Consider the following 18,638-nt stretch of genomic DNA (forward strand, 5'->3'; position numbering starts at 1 on the left):
CAAGGAAGAGGACGTCATAGCATGAAGATGGGAGGCGCCGGACCTGCAACGCCCATCGGACCGCCCGCCCAGGTGAGTATAATCTAACCTCTTTTTCTTATCTTTCAGGATACATCAGGGGCTTATGTACAGCATTACAGAATGCTGGAGATAAGCCCCTGATGCCGGTGGCCGAAGCTTACATACGAAAAAGTAGGTGACAGATTCCCTTTTAAAACAGTCCTTAGTATTATGCCCTTTAGTATTCACCGGACACTGATAAGACATGTGATAGGATGAATAGTAAATACAGAGCAGCCCTCACACAGTATTACTATGCCCTGAAGGAGCTCATGTCTCAGTAATGAAAACCGCCTCACAGGCAGACTTGTCTAGTTGCCCATAGCAACCAATCAGAGCTCAGCTTTCCCTTTACCTCAGCAGCTTCAGTGATGAAAGCTCCCTGTATAGTAAGCAGTAATGACAATCCTACTATGATAATATTGCTGCTCACACTTTACCTCAGCAGCTTCAGTGATGAAAGCTCCCACACGCATGTGATCCATGTGTTTGTGCGTGCACAGTGCAAGTGTCCATGGTGTGTGTGAGAACCAGGGGCGTAACTACCGCGGTCGCAGCGGTCGCCATTGCGACCGGGCCCCGCAGGTCAGGGACCCCGGGCCGGCAGGTCTGAGCAGGGCCAGGCTGGCCATCGGGCACTTCTGGCAAATGCCAGAAGAGCCGATGCCAGTAGTGGGCCGCTGCACTGTTCCTCCCCCGGAACCCCCCCCAGTGCCGCCGCCGCCGCCGCATTTAACTATACCGGCGTCTATGACACCGGTATAGTTCAATGCAATGATGGGAGGAGAGAGCGTCACCTGACGCTTCCTCTCCCATCATTCCCCGCTCTGCCTCTGACAGTACACTGCGGGTGCGCGATGACGTCATATCATCGCGCACCTGCAGTGTCCTGGGCAGACTGCAGCCGCCAGGAGCAGCGCGGGCAAAAGGAAAGGTGAGGAGAGTTTTTGTTTTTTTTTTCTTTTTAACCGGACTGTGGGGCCATTATCGGGGGGGGGGGGAATGAGATGAGATGTGGGCTGTGCTCTATATATCCCTGTGCGGGCTCTGCTGTATATACCCCTGTGGGGACTCTGCTGTATATATCCCTGTGCGGGCTCTGCTGTATATACCACTGTGCGGGCTCTGCTGTATATACCACTGTGCGGGCTCTGCTGTATATACCACTGTGCGGGCTCTGCTGTATATACCACTGTGCGGGCTCTGCTGTATATAACACTGTGCGGGCTGTGCTGTATATACCACTGTGCGGGCTCTGCTGTATATAACACTGTGCGGGCTGTGCTGTATATACCACTGTGCGGGCTCTGCTGTATATAACACTGTGCGGGCTGTGCTCTATATACCACTGTGCGGGCTCTGCTGTATATAACACTGTGCGGGCTGTGCTGTATATACCACTGTGCGGGCTGTGCTCTATATACCACTGTGCAGGCTCTGCTGTATATAACACTGTGCGGGCTGTGCTCTATATACCACTGTGCGGGCTGTGCTCTATATACCACTGTGCGGGCTGTGCTCTATATACCACTGTGCGGGCTGTGCTCTATATACCACTGCGGGCTGTGCTCTATATACCACTGTGCGGTCTGTGCTGTATATACCACTGTGCGGGCTGTGCTCTATATACCCCTGTGCGGGCTCTGCTGTATATAACACTGTGCGGGCTGTGCTGTATATACCACTGTGCGGGCTCTGCTGTATATAACACTGTGCGGGCTGTGCTCTATATACCACTGTGCGGGCTCTGCTGTATATAACACTGTGCGGGCTGTGCTGTATATACCACTGTGCGGGCTGTGCTCTATATACCACTGTGCAGGCTCTGCTGTATATACCACTGTGCGGGCTCTGCTGTATATAACACTGTGCGGGCTGTGCTCTATATACCACTGTGCGGGCTGTGCTCTATATACCACTGTGCGGGCTGTGCTCTATATACCACTGTGCGGGCTGTGCTCTATATACCACTGCGGGCTGTGCTCTATATACCACTGTGCGGTCTGTGCTGTATATACCACTGTGCAGGCTGTGCTGTATATACCACTGTGCGGGCTGTGCTGTATATACCACTGTGCGGGCTGTGCTGTATATACCACTGTGCGGGCTCTGCTGGATATACCACTGTGCGGGCTGTGCTCTATATATCCCTGTGCGGGCTCTGCTGTATATACCACTGTGCGGGCTGTGCTCTATATACCACTGTGCAGGCTCTGCTGTATATATCCCTGTGCGGGCTCTGCTGTATATACCACTGTGCGGGCTGTGCTCTATATACCACTGTGCGGGCTGTGCTCTATATACCACTGCGGGCTGTGCTCTATATACCACTGTGCGGTCTGTGCTGTATATACCACTGTGCGGGCTCTGCTGTATATACCACTGTGCGGGCTGTGCTGTATATACCACTGTGCGGGCTGTGCTGTATATACCACTGTGCGGGCTGTGCTGTATATACCACTGTGCGGGCTGTGCTGTATATACCACTGTGCGGGCTCTGCTGGATATACCACTGTGCGGGCTGTGCTCTATATATCCCTGTGCGGGCTCTGCTGTATATACCACTGTGCGGGCTGTGCTGGATATACCACTGTGCGGTCTGTGCTGGATATACCACTGTGCGGTCTGTGCTGGATATACCACTGTGCGGTCTGTGCTGGATATACCACTGTGCGGGCTGTGCTGGATATACCACTGTGCGGGCTGTGCTGGATATACCACTGTGTGGGCTGTGCTGGCACCCAACACCATGTTGCAGTGCAGGAGATTCCTGCAACAGTCCGAGGCGTATCTAGGGGAAGCGGGGCGGGGGAAGGTGGGGGGGTTGTGGGGGCGGGGGAAGGTGGGGGGGGTAGGGGGTGGGGTAGGGGGGGGGGTAGGGGGGGGCCCCATTTGGAAGTTCGCACCGGGGCCCATAACTTTGTAGTTACGCCACTGGTGAGAACGCATGTGCTCTGTTCGTCCGTGTGCGTATGGTGCATCCATCGGAGTGTGTTTGCATGCGTGTGTGGTCCTTGCGTGCGTAGTGTGAATGTGGTATTTATGGGGTGGTGTTTGTGTTGTGTGTGTTGTGTGTGTCTAAAGTGGTCTGGTGTTTGTGTGGCATTTGTGTGGTGTTGTGCTTGTGGGTTGGTGTATGTGTGTTGTCTGTGTGATGTTTGTATGGCGTTTGTGAAATGTTTGTTGTGTGTGGTGGTGTGACCCCTTTAGCAGCGACTCTTGGCGCCGTCGCTATAATCTGTCCCTGTCTGTCACAACTGTTGTTTTCCCCTCAGCACTGTTACTTTCACCTTCACATTTCTCCATTATATGTATAGGGCCTAACTTCGGGGGCCCCAATCTCATGATGGGGGAACGCTAGCGAGATTTAACGTGCGCAGTATTCTGCTCTTGTGGGTGGAGAGGAGGCGTGCCAAATTTCACACAAATCGGACGAGAACTGTGGATTTGTATAGAGCGGGCTACTACAGATTTTTTATATATATAGATAATGCGATGATTGTAACCATCACAAAGGGCAGCCAATGTAATATTGCAATAAACCCAGAGTGTAACCAAACAGTATATTAACATTAGTGATAAGCGAAGGTTCTCTAATAAGGCACTATCCGAGCATGCCCTGTGTGGTAACCGAGTGTCTTTATCCAAGGAAAACTAAAAAATATAGTGAGCGTTAGGCTATGTTCACACGGTGCGGTTTTTGCTGCGGATCCGCAGCGGATTTGCACTGCGGATCCGCAGCAGTTTTCCATGTAGGTTACAGTACAATGTAACCCAATGGAAAACAGGACCCGCTGTGCCGACGATCCTTTTTTCCACAGGCAAATCCGCAGCGGTTTTGCCTGCAGAAAAAAAGAAGTACCATGTCAATTCTTTCTGCGGATTCCGCTGCGGGTTTCCAGCAGCACCAATAGGAAACTGCATTTGGAAACCCGCAGTGGAATCCGCAGAAGAAAAAGGATCAAAAACCGCAGCTAAAATCAGCGCTGAATTTAGCTGCGGTTTTTCAAAACAGGACCTGAAAAAAAAAGGATGAAAAAAAGGAACGTGTGAACGTAGCCTTACACTCAGATTAAACTCACCTGTTTAATCCGAAAAAACAGCATATAGTGCAAAATCAGCTGCAGCAGATCCACGGGTCAGCTAGTGACCACCACACAGCAATAAGTCAGAAGGAGTTTGTAGATAGTCTACACGCTGCCGCCAGGATTTAAGACATATATCCCTAGATACATGTGGTTTTCTTGAAGAAGAAGTAACTTTGCACTTCAAAACGCATCAAAATAAACCATCATTTTACTACACTGGGATATACCAGTATGTCTTAAATCCTGTCGGCAGAATGGAGACTATCCTCGAACTATCTTCGAACTCCTGACCTATTGATAACTGAGTGCCTTTCGCGTGCCTGAAAAATATGTTCGAGTCCCTGCGGCTGCATGTCTCGTGGCTGTTCGAAAGCTCCAACACATGCAGTTTGTTAGGCAATCCCTGCGTGTGTTGCGGAGACACTCGGTTAGGACTCGAGCATGTTCGGATAGCACCTTATCCTATAACACCTTATCCAAGCACATTTGCTCATCACTAGTTAACACCCGATCACCAGCTACGCGGCTCCAGCATGTTTAAATATGAAAAAAGTAAAACCTGTCAAACATTATCCACACCATAGAAAACAATGGAACAAAATATGCAAGAATGTGAAAAAATACGCAAAGCAACCAAGGGCAAAAACTCACTCCTGCTTAGCTATAGGGAAAAAGATCATCGTCATCTTACACCATAGTATCCAGGCTAAGGCTAGACCGCTCTGAACTATGTGGGCCTCTCTTCTCCTCTGGATCAGACATCTGCAGAGGATACTTTTATATCCCCCTTCTATTATATACATCATTCATCCTGTATAGTATTCAGCACAATATATTGATGTTATTTCTCATGATGGGAATATCTTACCATATACTGACAGGGGAAGCCATACCAGTTGTCACCAAATGTTCATATAGTTCACAAGGAAAGACAACTATTGTGGGCCTCTGTCATAAATAAGTAATGGTGCCCACCTGCTCGGGGCTGGAACATTATACACTTTTTGTAGGTATCGCCTTTATGTAGATAACTGCGATGTGCGACTGTCACATTTTTTATGATTTATATATAGACTGCATTGTTCTCTTTTTAGGCAATTTTAAATGTCAGCAAGAAAAATCAAAGTAAAACATTGTTACTCTCCACACGTCACTCCTCATTCTCAATAACAATACTTGTCAAGAGCTTAAAAATAGGTTTCCAAAATCAGCAGCTTTGATCATTTTCAACTTCTGCGCTAGCGTGATGACAACTTTCCAAGTTCATAGGTGGCAAAATTACAACACGTGCCCATCGGATGATCCAACTGCAATCAAAGTTTGGGGCCGGTTTAGACGTCCATAAAACACGGATCAGGGTTGGATTCCAAAACCCAGCACAATGGCCTGGTCTCCTGACCTGAGGTACCTACCGCGGAGGCATAGATGAGTCCGCTCAGATCAGGACACCCGGTGGTCAATGCTGGGTATTGCAGACCGTGCCCAATCGGTGTTTAACTGATGTATGAAATCAGCTTTAGATGCATGCCACTTGTCAGGTTTTTTGGGCCTCTTTAGGATATGTTCTTTTTTCAAGCAGGCTTCCACTCGGAAGCCTGCCTGAAAAAGTGTTTACCAAACACCCAATAATGGACATCTGTGTTTCTATGTAAAAACAACTGACGGTTTCTATGTTCAGGCTTTGGAATGTCCTTTAACAGCTTCAGTGTTCCAAAGACAGAGAGTGGCTAAAAGAAGAGACCGGACCATTCTTCAGGTAACTTCTGCTCTGAAGACGCTCTATACTTTATAATAGAAGTGAATGGGAAGGTTCAACAGAAGTGCAGGGCATCCTTAAAAACACCTTGCCAACATTTTTGCTTAAAAAACACTAACAGATTCTGCTTTGTTGAATGGAATTTAAAAAAAAAAAAGTTTGTAAAACTCTAATAGCAAAAGATGCCTCAATATTGCTTGAAAAAATGATCAAAAAAAAAAAAAAGAAAAACACCAACGTTTTAAAAACATCAAAAAAGCGCTTAAAAATGACCAAAAAGTCCGTGGGATTTCCTTAGAAAGATGTTTTGATCATACAATGACCTTCATCAGTTAGACAGATTGCTGCGTGCATAAGTATACAAGTAATAACGAATGCTGTGGATGAGCAGCGCGAGCTGCAGCAGTGAGTGTCGTTCCTGCTCATGCAGAGCGTTATTAAGGATGTCAGATCTCCGGGAATCTGATATTGATGACCTATGCAATGGACCATCCATGAATATGTGATGACTGGACCACACCATTAAAGGGAAATTGTCAGCAGGATTGAGCTCAGCAACCTACACACTGTGTCAGGTCAGCGCCGTTATACTGATGCACCGTTAAAATGATACCTTGGTTAATGAAATCAGTCTTGTGGTTGCTGTTTAATCTGTGTTTGCAGTTTTCAGTTAGGCTGGGTTCACACTGCGTCTGTGGCGTCCGTTAGACGGACTACGTTACACCGCGGCATAACGCAGTCCGTTAACGCCGCCATTATGTCCTATGTCGGACGCATCGCTAGCGCACGCCCACAATGGACGTGTGCTAGCGATGTGCCGTCATTGAGTGACGGACCCTGGGACGCGGGCTGCAGCGTTTCCGGGTCCGTCACCGCTAGCGCAGATAGAGCATCTGCTAGCTCTATCTGCGCTAGCATGATGACACATCGGCACTTGCGTTAACAGCAGCCCGTTAACGTATATATTGAACGGGCTGCTGTTAACGCAATGTGAACCCGGCCTTAGTGAGATTCTCGTGCTTCGGGGCGGCCTGTGGGGGGTCTTCATGTGGTGCTCTGGCCTCATGATCATCAGCATGTTACTGAACCTTCAGTGACCTGATTCCTATTTTAAATACTGCGCCTGTGTATTTAACCCCTTCACCCCCAAGGGTGGTTTGCACGTTAATGACCGGGCCAATTTTTACAATTCTGACCACTGTCCCTTTATGAGGTTATAACTCTGGAACGCTTCAACGGATCTTGGCGATTCGGACATTGTTTTCTCGTGACATATTGTACTTCATGATAGGTAATATCAAAGAAATTTTACCACTGCGTTTATTTGCAAAAAAAATGGAAATTTGGCGAAAATTTTGAAAATTTTGCAATTTTCCAACTTTGAATTTTTATGCCCTTAAATCACAGAGATGTGTCACACAAAATACTTAATAAGTAACATTTCCCACATGTCTACTTTACATCAGCACAATTTTGGAACCAAAATTTTTTTTTGTTAGGGAGTTATAAGGGTTAAAAGTTGACCAGCAATTTCTCATTTTTACAACACCATTTTTTATTAGGGACCACATCTCATTTGAAGTCATTTTGAGGGGTCTATATAATAGAAAATACCCAAGTGTGACACCATTCTAAAAACTGCACCCCTCAAGGTGCTCAAAACCATATTCAAGAAGTTTATTAACCCTTCTGGTGCTTCACAGGAATTTTTGGAATGTTTAAATAAAAATGAACATTTAACTTTTTTTCACAAAAAATTTACTTCAGCTCCAATTTGTTTTATTTTACCAAGGGTAACAGGAGAAAATGGACCCCAAAAGTTGTTGTACAATTTGTCCTGAGTACGCCGATACCCCATATGTGGGGGTAAACCACTGTTTGGGCGCATGACAGAGCTCGGAAGCGAAGGAGCGCCATTTGACTTTTCAATGCAAAATTGACAGGAATTGAGATGGGACGTCATGTTGCGTTTGGAGAGCCCCTGATGTGCGTAAACATTGAAACCCCCCCACAAGTGACACCATTTTGGAAAGTAGACCTCCTAAGGAACTTATCTAGAGGTGTGGTGAGCACTTTGACCCACCAAGTGCTTCACAGAAGTTTATAATGCAGAACCGTAAAAATAAAAAATCATATTTTTTCACAAAAATTATCTTTTCACCCCCAATTTTATATTTTCCCAAGGGTAAGAGAAGAAATTGGACCCCAAAAGTTGTTGTACAATTTGTCCTGAGTTCGCTGATACCCCATATGTGGGGGTAAACCACTGTTTGGGCGCATGGGAGAGCTCGGAAGGGAAGTAGCACCGTTTGACTTTTCAATGCAAAATTGACAGGAATTGAGATGGGACGCCATGTTGCGTTTGGAGAGCCACTGATGTGCCTAAACATTGAAACCCCCCACAAGTGACACCATTTGGAAAGTAGACCCCCTAAGGAACTTATCTAGATGTGTTTTGAGCACTTTGACCCACCAAGGGCTTCACAGAAGTTAATAATGCAGAGCCGTAAAAATAAAACAAAAATTTTTTCTCACAAAAATTATTTTTTTAGCCCCCAGTTTTGTATTTTCCCGAGGGTAGCAGGAGAAATTGGACCCCAAAATTTGTTGTCCAATTTGTCCTGAGTGCGCTGATACCCCATATGTGGGGGGGAACCACAGTTTGGACGCATGGGAGGGCTCGGAAGGGAAGGAGCGCCATTTGGAATGCAGACTTAGATGGAATGGTCTGCAGGCGTCACATTGTGTTTGCAGAGCCCCTAATGTACCTAAACAGTAGAAGCCCCGCACAAGTGACCCCATTTTGGAAACTAGACCCCCCACGGAACTTATCTAGATGTGTTGTAAGAACTTTGAACCCCCAAGTGTTTCACTACAGTTTATAACGCAGAGCCGTGAAAATAAAAAATCCTTTTTTTTCCCACAAAAATTATTTTTTAGCCCCCAGTTTTGTATTTTCCCAGGGGTAACAGGAGAAATTGGACCCCAAAGGTTGTTGTCCTATTTGTCCCGAGTACGCTGATACCCCATATGTTGGGGTAAACCCCTGTTTGGGCACACGGGAGAGCTCGGAAGGGAAGGAGCACTGTTTTACTTTTTCAACGCAGAATTGGCTGGAATTGAGATCGGACGCCATGTCGCGTTTGGAGAGCCCCTGATGTGCCGAAACAGTGGAAACCCCCCAATTATAACTGAAACCCTAATCCAAACACACCCCTAACCCTAATCCCAACAGTAACCCTAACCACACCTCTAACCCTGACACACCCCTAACCCCAACCCTATTCCCAACCGTAAATGTAAACTAAACCCTAACCGTAACTTTAGCCCCAACCCTAACCCTAACTTTAGCCCCAACCCTAACTGTAGCCTTAACCCTAGCCCCAACCCTAGCCCTAACCCTAACCCTAATGGGAAAATGGAAATAAATACATTTTTTTTATTTTTCCCTAACTAAGGGGGGTTTGATTTACTTTTATAGTGAGTTTTTTAGCGGATTTTTATGATTGGCAGCCGTCACACACTGAAAGACGCTTTTTATTGCAAAAAATATTTTTTGCGTTACCACATTTTGAGAGCTATAAATTTTCCATATTTTGGTCCACAGAGTCATGTGAGGTCTTGTTTTTTGCGGGACGAGTTGACGTTTTTATTGGTAACTTTTTGGGCACGTCACATTTTTTGATCGCTTTTTATTCCGATTTTTGTGAGGCAGAATGACCAAAAACCAGCTATTCATGAATTTCTTTTGGGAGAGGCGTTTATACTGTTCCGCGTTTGGTAAAATTGATAAAGCAGTTTTATTCTTCGGGTCAGTACGATTACAGCGATACCTCATTTATATTATTTTTTTATGTTTTGGCGCTTTTATACGATAAAAACTATTTTATGGAAAAAATAATTATTTTTGCATCGCTTTATTCTCAGGACTATAACTTTTTTATTTTTTTGCTGATCATGCTGTATGGCAGCTCGTTATTTGCGGGACAAGATGACGCTTTCAGCGGTACCATGGTTATTTATATCTGTCTTTTTGATCGTGTGTTATTCCACTTTTTGTTCGGCGGTATGATAATAAAGCGTTGTTTTTTGCCTCGTTTTTTTTTTTTTTTCTTACGGTGTTTACTGAAGGGGTTAACTAGTGGGCCAGTTTTATAGGTCGGGTCGTTACGGACGCGGCGATACTAAATATGTGTACTTTTATTGTTTTTTTTTTTTATTTAGATAAAGAAATGTATTTATGGGAATAATATTTATATTTTTTTTTCATTATTTTGGAATTTTTTTTTTTATTTTTTTTTACACATTTGGAAAATTTTTTTTTTACTTTTTTACTTTGCCCCAGGGGGGGACAATACAGATCGGTGATCTGCCAGTTTGCATAGCACTCTGACAGATCACCGATCTGAGAGAAGTGCAGGCTGCTTCACAGTGCCTGCTCTGAGCAGGCTTCTGTGAAGCCACCTCCCTCCCTGCAGGACCCGGATCCGCGGCCATCTTGGATCCGGGTCTGGAGCAGGCAGGGAGGGAGGTAAGACCCTCGCAGCAACGCGATCACATCGTGTTGCTGCGGGGGGCTCAGGGAAGCCTGCAGGGAGCCCCCTCCCTGTGCGATGCTTCCCTGCACCGCCGGCACATCGCGATCATGTTTGATCGCGGTGTGCCGGGGGTTAATGTGCCGGGAGCGGTCCGTGACCGCTCCTGGCACATAGTGCCGGATGTCAGCTGCGATAGGCAGCTGACACCCGGCCGCGATCGGCCGCGCTCCCCCCGTGAGCGCCGCCGATCGCGCTGGACGTACTATCCCGTCGGTGGTCATACGGGCCCACCCCACCTCGACGGGATAGTACGTCCGATGTCAGAAAGGGGTTAATATTGTGATCTTGGCGCCGGCAGCGGTGCATGCGCAGTAGCATCTATTGGCAAGCGATGCTCTCATTATGAGGAATGTGCCACCCACTGTATTCCGGGGACCATTGCTATGTTCAGCGACAATTATTTCCTCTTCTTGTACACACTCCCACACTGGTCCTCAGAACACAGTGGGCGGCTGTTAAATATGCTTATTTCGCACATTTATTTAATCAGGACTCTTTACCAGATGCGTTTCTCTTAAAGTAAAAATGTCATGATATTTTCATAAAAAATGTAGTGCTTTATTGGATTGTCCACAGAAAAACCACATTGCAGCAAAACATAAAATAGGTGAAATAATTACGAACAGATTGTCCATTTGTTCCTCATCTTTCCTGAGATGGTAAAAAGCGTCTGTCATGGAATAGAAGTCATCATGGCTACCAGTTGTTCATTCCTTCTGTAAGTTGTCTGAAGTCCATGGAGAATGATGGAGAAGCAGGCAGGAGGTGACCCCCACGTGACCGCCCCCACCCTTCTGTGAGTCTCGGTTATACGTGTGCCCCATAAACCACGTGTTCTCTCTATATAGTGTTGACTTTTACTCTGAGCTACATATACAGAAATAGCTTTTTGTAATGTCAGCGAGAGGCTATGTACTCAGTACAGAATTGAGAATAAGAATAATTTAATTAATATTTAACAGCGGCGCATGCGCAGATTGAGAGCATTGCTTGCCGAAAGATGCCACTGCACATGCGCTGCAAGCAGCATTTTGTTGAAACAAAATTTTTCTTTTGAAGACCACAATATTAAATGCACAGGCGCAGTATTTAAAATAGGAGTCAGGTCACTGAAGGTTCAGTAACATGATGGATGATGGATGATGAATGATGGATAATGATGAGGAGCAGACCAGAGAACCACATAAAGTCCATCCGACAATCCCGCCCCAGATCATGAGAATCTCAAAACTGCAAACACAGATTAAACAACAACCACAAGACGGATTTCATCAACCCAGGTCTCATCTTAATCAGTATAATTGTGCCAACCTGACACTGTCTGTAGTTTGCTGAGCTTCCCTTTAAAAAGGAGAGCAATCCCAGAAGCCATCTTTAAAAGAGTTAGTCAAAAAACAATTTTTATATTAAAATTAAAATCAGGGTAGAATATTTAAAAAAAAAAAAAAACAACACAACAGCAACACACAAAACATAATCACCTACGGATCCCAGAATTCCTCCATAGCACTTCTCACATCTCACCCCAGCCTGTAGTCAACTGATTGGCTGCAGCGGGAAATGTTCCATCTGAGTTAGGACAGAACATGACCGCTGTGACATTCTCCCCAGGAAAAGTTAGTGGGCAAGCCAGCAATGGATGCAGGGAGTGCTGCAAAAACAGGTCCAGACGCAGTTAATTTTGTATTTTATTTTAAATAAAATTAAACAACCTTGGGCTTAATTTTAATATAGAAATCAAAAATGGACAACCCCTTTAAACTCTTCTAAAAGGGCATTTTGAAGATGAAGTGATTACCTGCTGCTGAACATGGCCGGTGTACTGCTCAATGAACTCTGTGAAGCGAATGTAGTCTGTTCCTAACTTGCACAGACGGTTCAGCACACTAGTTTCACCAGGATGAAGAAATGGCAGATCTTGGGATACCTGCAAAAAAATAGACATAATTGTGTTATTCTTCTAGAGAATGTGCAATAGTCAGGAGCTTAATGTGACATTTCAATATGAAAAAAAAATGCTGGAGCAAAGGCTACAGGCAATGTATTATTACAATTTAGAAGCAGATGCTCTTTAAAAGAGGCGGCACCTGTGAAGACAGGTACATATCCACTTAGTAAATACAGAGATCAGAGGCCGACAACAGGTGACAATGACAACGGCCTCTACACTCCCTGAAATTATGTCGCTTATCCATGTTATGCAAATAAAAGCTTATAACCTGACGTTAAACTCATCCATTGGTTGTATAAATTATTCTTTTGAAAGCTGAAACCCTCCGAAATGTGGTTTAGGTTAAGAAAATAAATTGGCATCAATGCAGAAATATTGATTTACTAATGGACACAGAATGGTCAGATTTTGGCAAGGGAAAAGTTTTGTCGCCCACAGAAAGTAATGTGATCTTCAAACAAATAATTAACTTAAAATACAAATATATGTTGCCTAACATTGGTGAATGAAGTTGTGGTGCTATTAGAGTCATATTTAATATTTTGTGTGACTTCCATGAGCTTGGAGGACTGCATCCATGCGGTTCAACAATGATTCATACAATTTATTAATGAAGTCATCAGGAATAGCCAAGAATGCAGTCTTACATGCCTCCCAGAGTTCATCTAGATTCTTTGGTTTTGTCTTCCAAGCTTCCTCTTTCATCCTACCCCAAACATGCTCAATGATGTTCATGTCTGGTGACTGGGTTGGCCAGTCCTTGAGCACCTTAATCTTTTTTGCCTGGAGGAACTTTCTTGTACAGATGGATGTATGAGATGGAGCACCATCCTGCTGCAGAATTTGACCCCTTTTATGATTTGGAATATAAGAGGTAGCTAATACTTCTTGATATTTTAGGCTATTGATATTGCCTTCCACCTTGCAAATGTTTCGCACACCCCCATACTGAATGTAACCCCAGACCATGATCTTTCCACCACCAAATGTAACTGTTTTCTGTGTGTATTTTGGATCCACACAGGGTCCAGTAGGTCTCCTGCAGTATTTGCAGCAGCTGTGGTGTAATTCTACTGAAGATTCATCAGAGAAATCCACCTTATGCCACTTTTCCCGTGTCCGTCTGTTTAGCAGGCTGTGGGACTTTGCAAATGCCACACAGTTTTTTATTTGCCTTTTGTTTAGTGCTGGCTTCTGGGCACTGGTTCTACCATGGAGGCCATTTGGAGACAGAATCATACAAACTGTTCTAGTTGACACAGGGACTTGAGGTGACCAGGCCTGTTGGAGCTCTGCTGCAGTGGAAGAGGGGCTTGCTTTGGATTTTCTAACCAACAAACGTTCCTACAAATCTTTTTTAATTTTGTGTACATGACGCCGAGACACATTAAAGGTGCCAGCCACCTCTGCAGTGGATCTAGTCTTCAGCCTCTTGATAATCCAGGCTTTGGTCACAGGGTAGATTTTTGGCATGTTGTCAGAGCTCAAGTTGCAGTTCAAGTGAAGGTCTGGGGTGCTGGGTTTCTTTTTATATACACACACTAATTAAACGATCATTTACGGAGCACAGGTGAGCATGCAAACTAGGATTGGGTGCATTATTTGACCATGCGACAAAACTTTTGTCTTGCCAAAATCTGACCATTCTGTGTCCATTAACTGATCAATAATTCTGCATTGATGCTACTTTATTTTCTTAACCTAAACCACATTTCGGAGGGTTTCAGCTTTCAAAAGAATAACTTATACAACCAATGGATGAATTTAACGTCAGGTTATAAGCTTTTATTTACATAACATGGATAAGCGACATAACTTCTGTCAGGGACAGGTGACAGTGGCCTCCTCAACACAACAGGTGACAATGACAGTGGCCTCAAATATGTACACAGGTTAAAGTAGCCTCCAACACAATAGGTGACAATGACAGCGGCCTCTTCTACACACAGGTGACAGTGGCCTCCTCTATACACAGGTGACAGTGACAGCGGCTTCCTCTACACACAGGTCCCAGTGGCCTCCTCTACACACAGGTGACAGTGGCCGCAGCCTCTATACACAGGTTACAGTGACAGCAGGCTCCAATACACACAGGTGACAGCGGCCTCTATACACAGGTGACAATGACAGCAGGCTCCAATACACACAGGTGACAGCGGCCTCCTCTACACACAGGTGACACTGACAGCGGCTTCCTCTATACACAGGTGACTCTGACAGCCGCCTCCTCTACACACAGGTGACAATGACAGCCGCCTCCTCTACACACAGGTGACAATGACAGTAGCCTCCTCTATATACACAGGTGACAATGGCTTCCTTTATATACACACAAGTGACAGCAGGGTCCAATACACACAGGTGACAGCGGCCTCCTCTATATACAGGTGACAATGACAGTGGTCTGCTCTATATACAGGTGACAATAACAGCAGCCTCCTCTATATACAGGTGACAATGACAGCAGGCTCCTCTATATATAGGTGACATTGACAGTGGCCTGCTCTATATACACAGATGACAATGACAGCGGCCTGCTCTATATACACAGGTGACAATGGCTTCCTTTATATGCACACAGGTGACAGAGGCCTGCTCTATACACACAGGTGACAGTGGCCTACTCTATACACACAGGTGACAATGACTTCCTTTATATACACACAGGTGACAACGGCCTGCTCTATACACACAGGTGACAATGAAAGCGGCCTGCTCTATATACACAGGTGACAATGGCTTCCTTTATATACACGCAAGTGACAGCGGTCTCCTCTACATACAGGTGACAATTACAGCGGCCTCCTCTATATATAAGTGACATTGACAGTGGCCTGCTCTATATACACAGATGACAATGACAGCGGCCTGCTCTATATACACAGGTGACAATGGCTTCCTTTATATACACACAGGTGACAGCGGTCTGCTCTATATACACAGGTGACAATGGCTTCCTTTATATACACACAGGTGACAGAGGCCTGCTCTATACACACAGGTGACAATGACTTCCTTTATATACACACAGGTGACAACGGCCTGCTCTATACACACAGGTGACAATGAAAGCGGCCTGCTCTATATACACAGGTGACAATGGCTTCCTTTATATACACACAGGTGACAATGGCCTGCTCTATACACACAGGTGACAATGAAAGCGGCCTGCTCTATATACACAGGTGACAATGGCTTCCTTTATATACACAGGTGACAGCGGCCTGCTCTATATAAAGGTGACAATTACAGCGGTCTGCTCTATACACACAGATGACAGCGGCCTCCTCTATATACAGGTGACAATGACAGCAGCCTCCTCTATATACAGGTGACAGTGGCCTCCTCTATATACAGGTGACAATGGCCTCCTCTATATACAGGTGACAATATTAGCGGTCTGCTCTATACACACAGGTGACAGTGACAGCGGCCTGCTCTATATACAGATGACAGTGACAGCGGCCTCGTCTATACACAGATGACAGTGACAGCGGCCTCATCTATACACAGGTGACAATGACAGCGGTCTGCTCTATACACACAGGTGACAGCGGCCTCCTCTATATACTGGTGACAATGACAGCGGTCTGCTCTATACACACAGGTGACAGCGGCCTCCTCTATATACACAGGTGACAATGGCTTCCTTTATATACACACAAGTGACAGCAGGCTCCAATACACACAGGTGACAGCGGTCTCCTCTATATACAGGTGACAATGACAGCGGACTCCTGTATATAGGGGACAATGACAGCGGCCTGCTCTATATACACAGGTGACAATGGCTTCCTTTATATACACACAGGTGACAGCGGCCTGCTCTATATACACAGGTGACAATGGCTTCCTTTATATACACACAGGTGACAGCGGCCTGCTCTATACACACAGGTGACAGTGGCCTGCTCTATACACACAGGTGACAGTGGCCTGCTCTATATACACAGGTGACAGCGGCCTGCTCTATACACACAGGTGACAATGAAAGCGGCCTGCTCTACATACACAGGTGACAATGGCTTCCTTTATATACACAGGTGACAGCGGCCTGCTCTTTACACACAGGTGACAGCGGCCTGCTCTATATACACAGGTGACAGCGGCCTGCTTTATATACAGGTGACAATGACAGCGGTCTGCTCTATACACACAGATGACAGCGGCCTCCTCTATATACAGATTGTAAGCTCTCACGAGCAGGGTCGTCTTATTTTGCTTTATTGCTGTATTGTTAGCATTGTTACCTATGACTGTTGTGTTTGAAACTGTTAAACTGTAAAGCGCTGCGGAATATGTTGGCGCTATATAAATAAAGATTATTATTATTATTATTATTATACAGGTGACAGTGACAGCGGCCTCCTCTATACACACAGATGACAGCGGCCTCCTCTATATACAGGTGACAATGACAGCGGCCTCCTCTATATACAGGTGACAATGACAGTGGTCTGCTCTATACACACAGGTGACAGCGGCCTGCTCTATACACACAGGTGACAGCGGCCTGCTCTATACACACAGGTGACAGTGACAGCGGTCTCCTCTATACACACAGGTGACAGTGGCCTCCTCTATACACACAGGTGACAGCGGTCTCCTCTATATACAGGTGACAATGCCAGTGGTCTGCTCTATACACACAGGTGACAGCGGCCTGCTCTATACACACAGGTGACAGCGGTCTCCTCTATATACAGGTGACAATGACAGTGGTCTGCTCTATACACACAGGTGACAGCGGTCTCCTCTATATACAGGTGACAATGACAGTGGTCTGCTCTATACACACAGGTGACAGTGACAGCGGCCTCCTCTATACACAGGGGACAGCGGTCTCCTCTATATACAGGTGACAATGCCAGTGGTCTGCTCTATACACACAGGTGACAGTGGCCTCCTCTATATACAGGTGACAATGACAGTGGTCTGCTCTATACACACAGGTGACAGTGACAGCGGCCTCCTCTATACACACAGGGGACAGCGGTCTCCTCTATATACAGGTGACAATGCCAGTGGTCTGCTCTATACACACAGGTGACAGTGGCCTCCTCTATACACACAGGTGACAGCAGGCTCAGTGATACACAACCTGCAGGCCTGTCCTCTTGTTCCAGGTGAAGATGCTGCCGGGATAGCCGCTCAGGGCCAGGAGAAGTTCGTGAATCATTTCCGTGGGGCCCAGACACCGGGAATAGTGATGCTGCGATGAACCCTACACTGCATACATCAGTGCCTGCCGCCCCACAGCCCGCCAGCACAGCTTCCAAACTGAACAGACTACACCTCCCGACATGCTTCGCGAAGCAGTGATCACTATGGCGCCCACGATTGGCTGAATCTTCTTCCCGACGTGCTTTGTTTAGCGCCGTTGCGAGGACTACTACCGTAATGACGTGCGCAGCTACCGTATTGATGTGAATAATCTCGTCTATAGAGGCTGGAGACAGTGGAGACCCGTCTGCCTCATACAGAGCAGTGCTCCGCCCGATTTCGCCGTTCACGTGATATTACGTTCAATAGGAAGGTGAATACAGGAATCGCATCATTAACGCAGAGCAAACACCACAGCAAAAATGCAATAAAACGTCCTATGAACTGCAGCCCTTCAGGCATACCTCCCAATTTTTAGAGAAAGAGGGACAAACCATAGGACAAGTCACCGTGTAGTACTGCGGCACATTGTGACCACGCCCCTAGCCACACCCATTTTCTTTTTTTGTTTGTAGAAAAAAACCCTGCAGTTTTTTACATGCGTTTTTTAGGCTCCATATTGAAGCCTCTAGAGAAAAAAATGCACCCAAACCGCACAGTTCGGCGTCTATAGGGTATGTGCACACTTTGCGGATTCTTCTGCGGATTTTTCCGCTGCGGATTTGGAAAATCCGCAGTGCAACACCGCTGCAGTTTTCACTGCGGATTTTCCTGCGGTTTCTTCTGCAGGTTTTCAACAGCACTTTCCTATTGGTGCATGTTGAAAACCGCTGCGGAATCCGCAGAAAGAAGTGACATGCTCCTTTTTTTCCGCAGCCATTCCGCAATGAATTTTCCGCATCATGGGCACAGCGGTTTTTGTTTTCCATAGGGTAACATTGTACTGTACCCTGCATGGAAAACTGCTGCGGATCTGCAGCAAAAACCGCAAAGTGTGCACGAAGCCTTAGGCTACGTTCACA

At 45.9% G+C, this 18,638-nt stretch overlaps 1 protein-coding gene across 1 annotated transcript in view; it reads right to left on the bottom strand.

Moving 5' to 3' along the window:
• TUBGCP4 (tubulin gamma complex component 4) overlaps positions 1–17,904 on the bottom strand; it is a 66,951-nt gene extending 49,047 nt beyond the window's left edge. Inside the window, exons 1-2 of the mRNA XM_077263611.1 lie at positions 17,555–17,904; positions 12,301–12,429 (exon numbers count right to left, since the gene is read on the bottom strand). Of these exons, the coding sequence (XP_077119726.1) occupies positions 12,301–12,429; positions 17,555–17,632 (207 nt within the window). The 5' untranslated portion in view covers positions 17,633–17,904. The remainder of the gene's footprint in view (positions 1–12,300; positions 12,430–17,554) is intronic.
• Positions 17,905–18,638: the final 734 nt, after the last annotated feature.

This window comes from Ranitomeya variabilis, chromosome 5 (assembly GCF_051348905.1).
Source record: "Ranitomeya variabilis isolate aRanVar5 chromosome 5, aRanVar5.hap1, whole genome shotgun sequence".
In the NCBI taxonomy this organism is placed as follows: Eukaryota; Metazoa; Chordata; class Amphibia; order Anura; family Dendrobatidae; genus Ranitomeya; species Ranitomeya variabilis.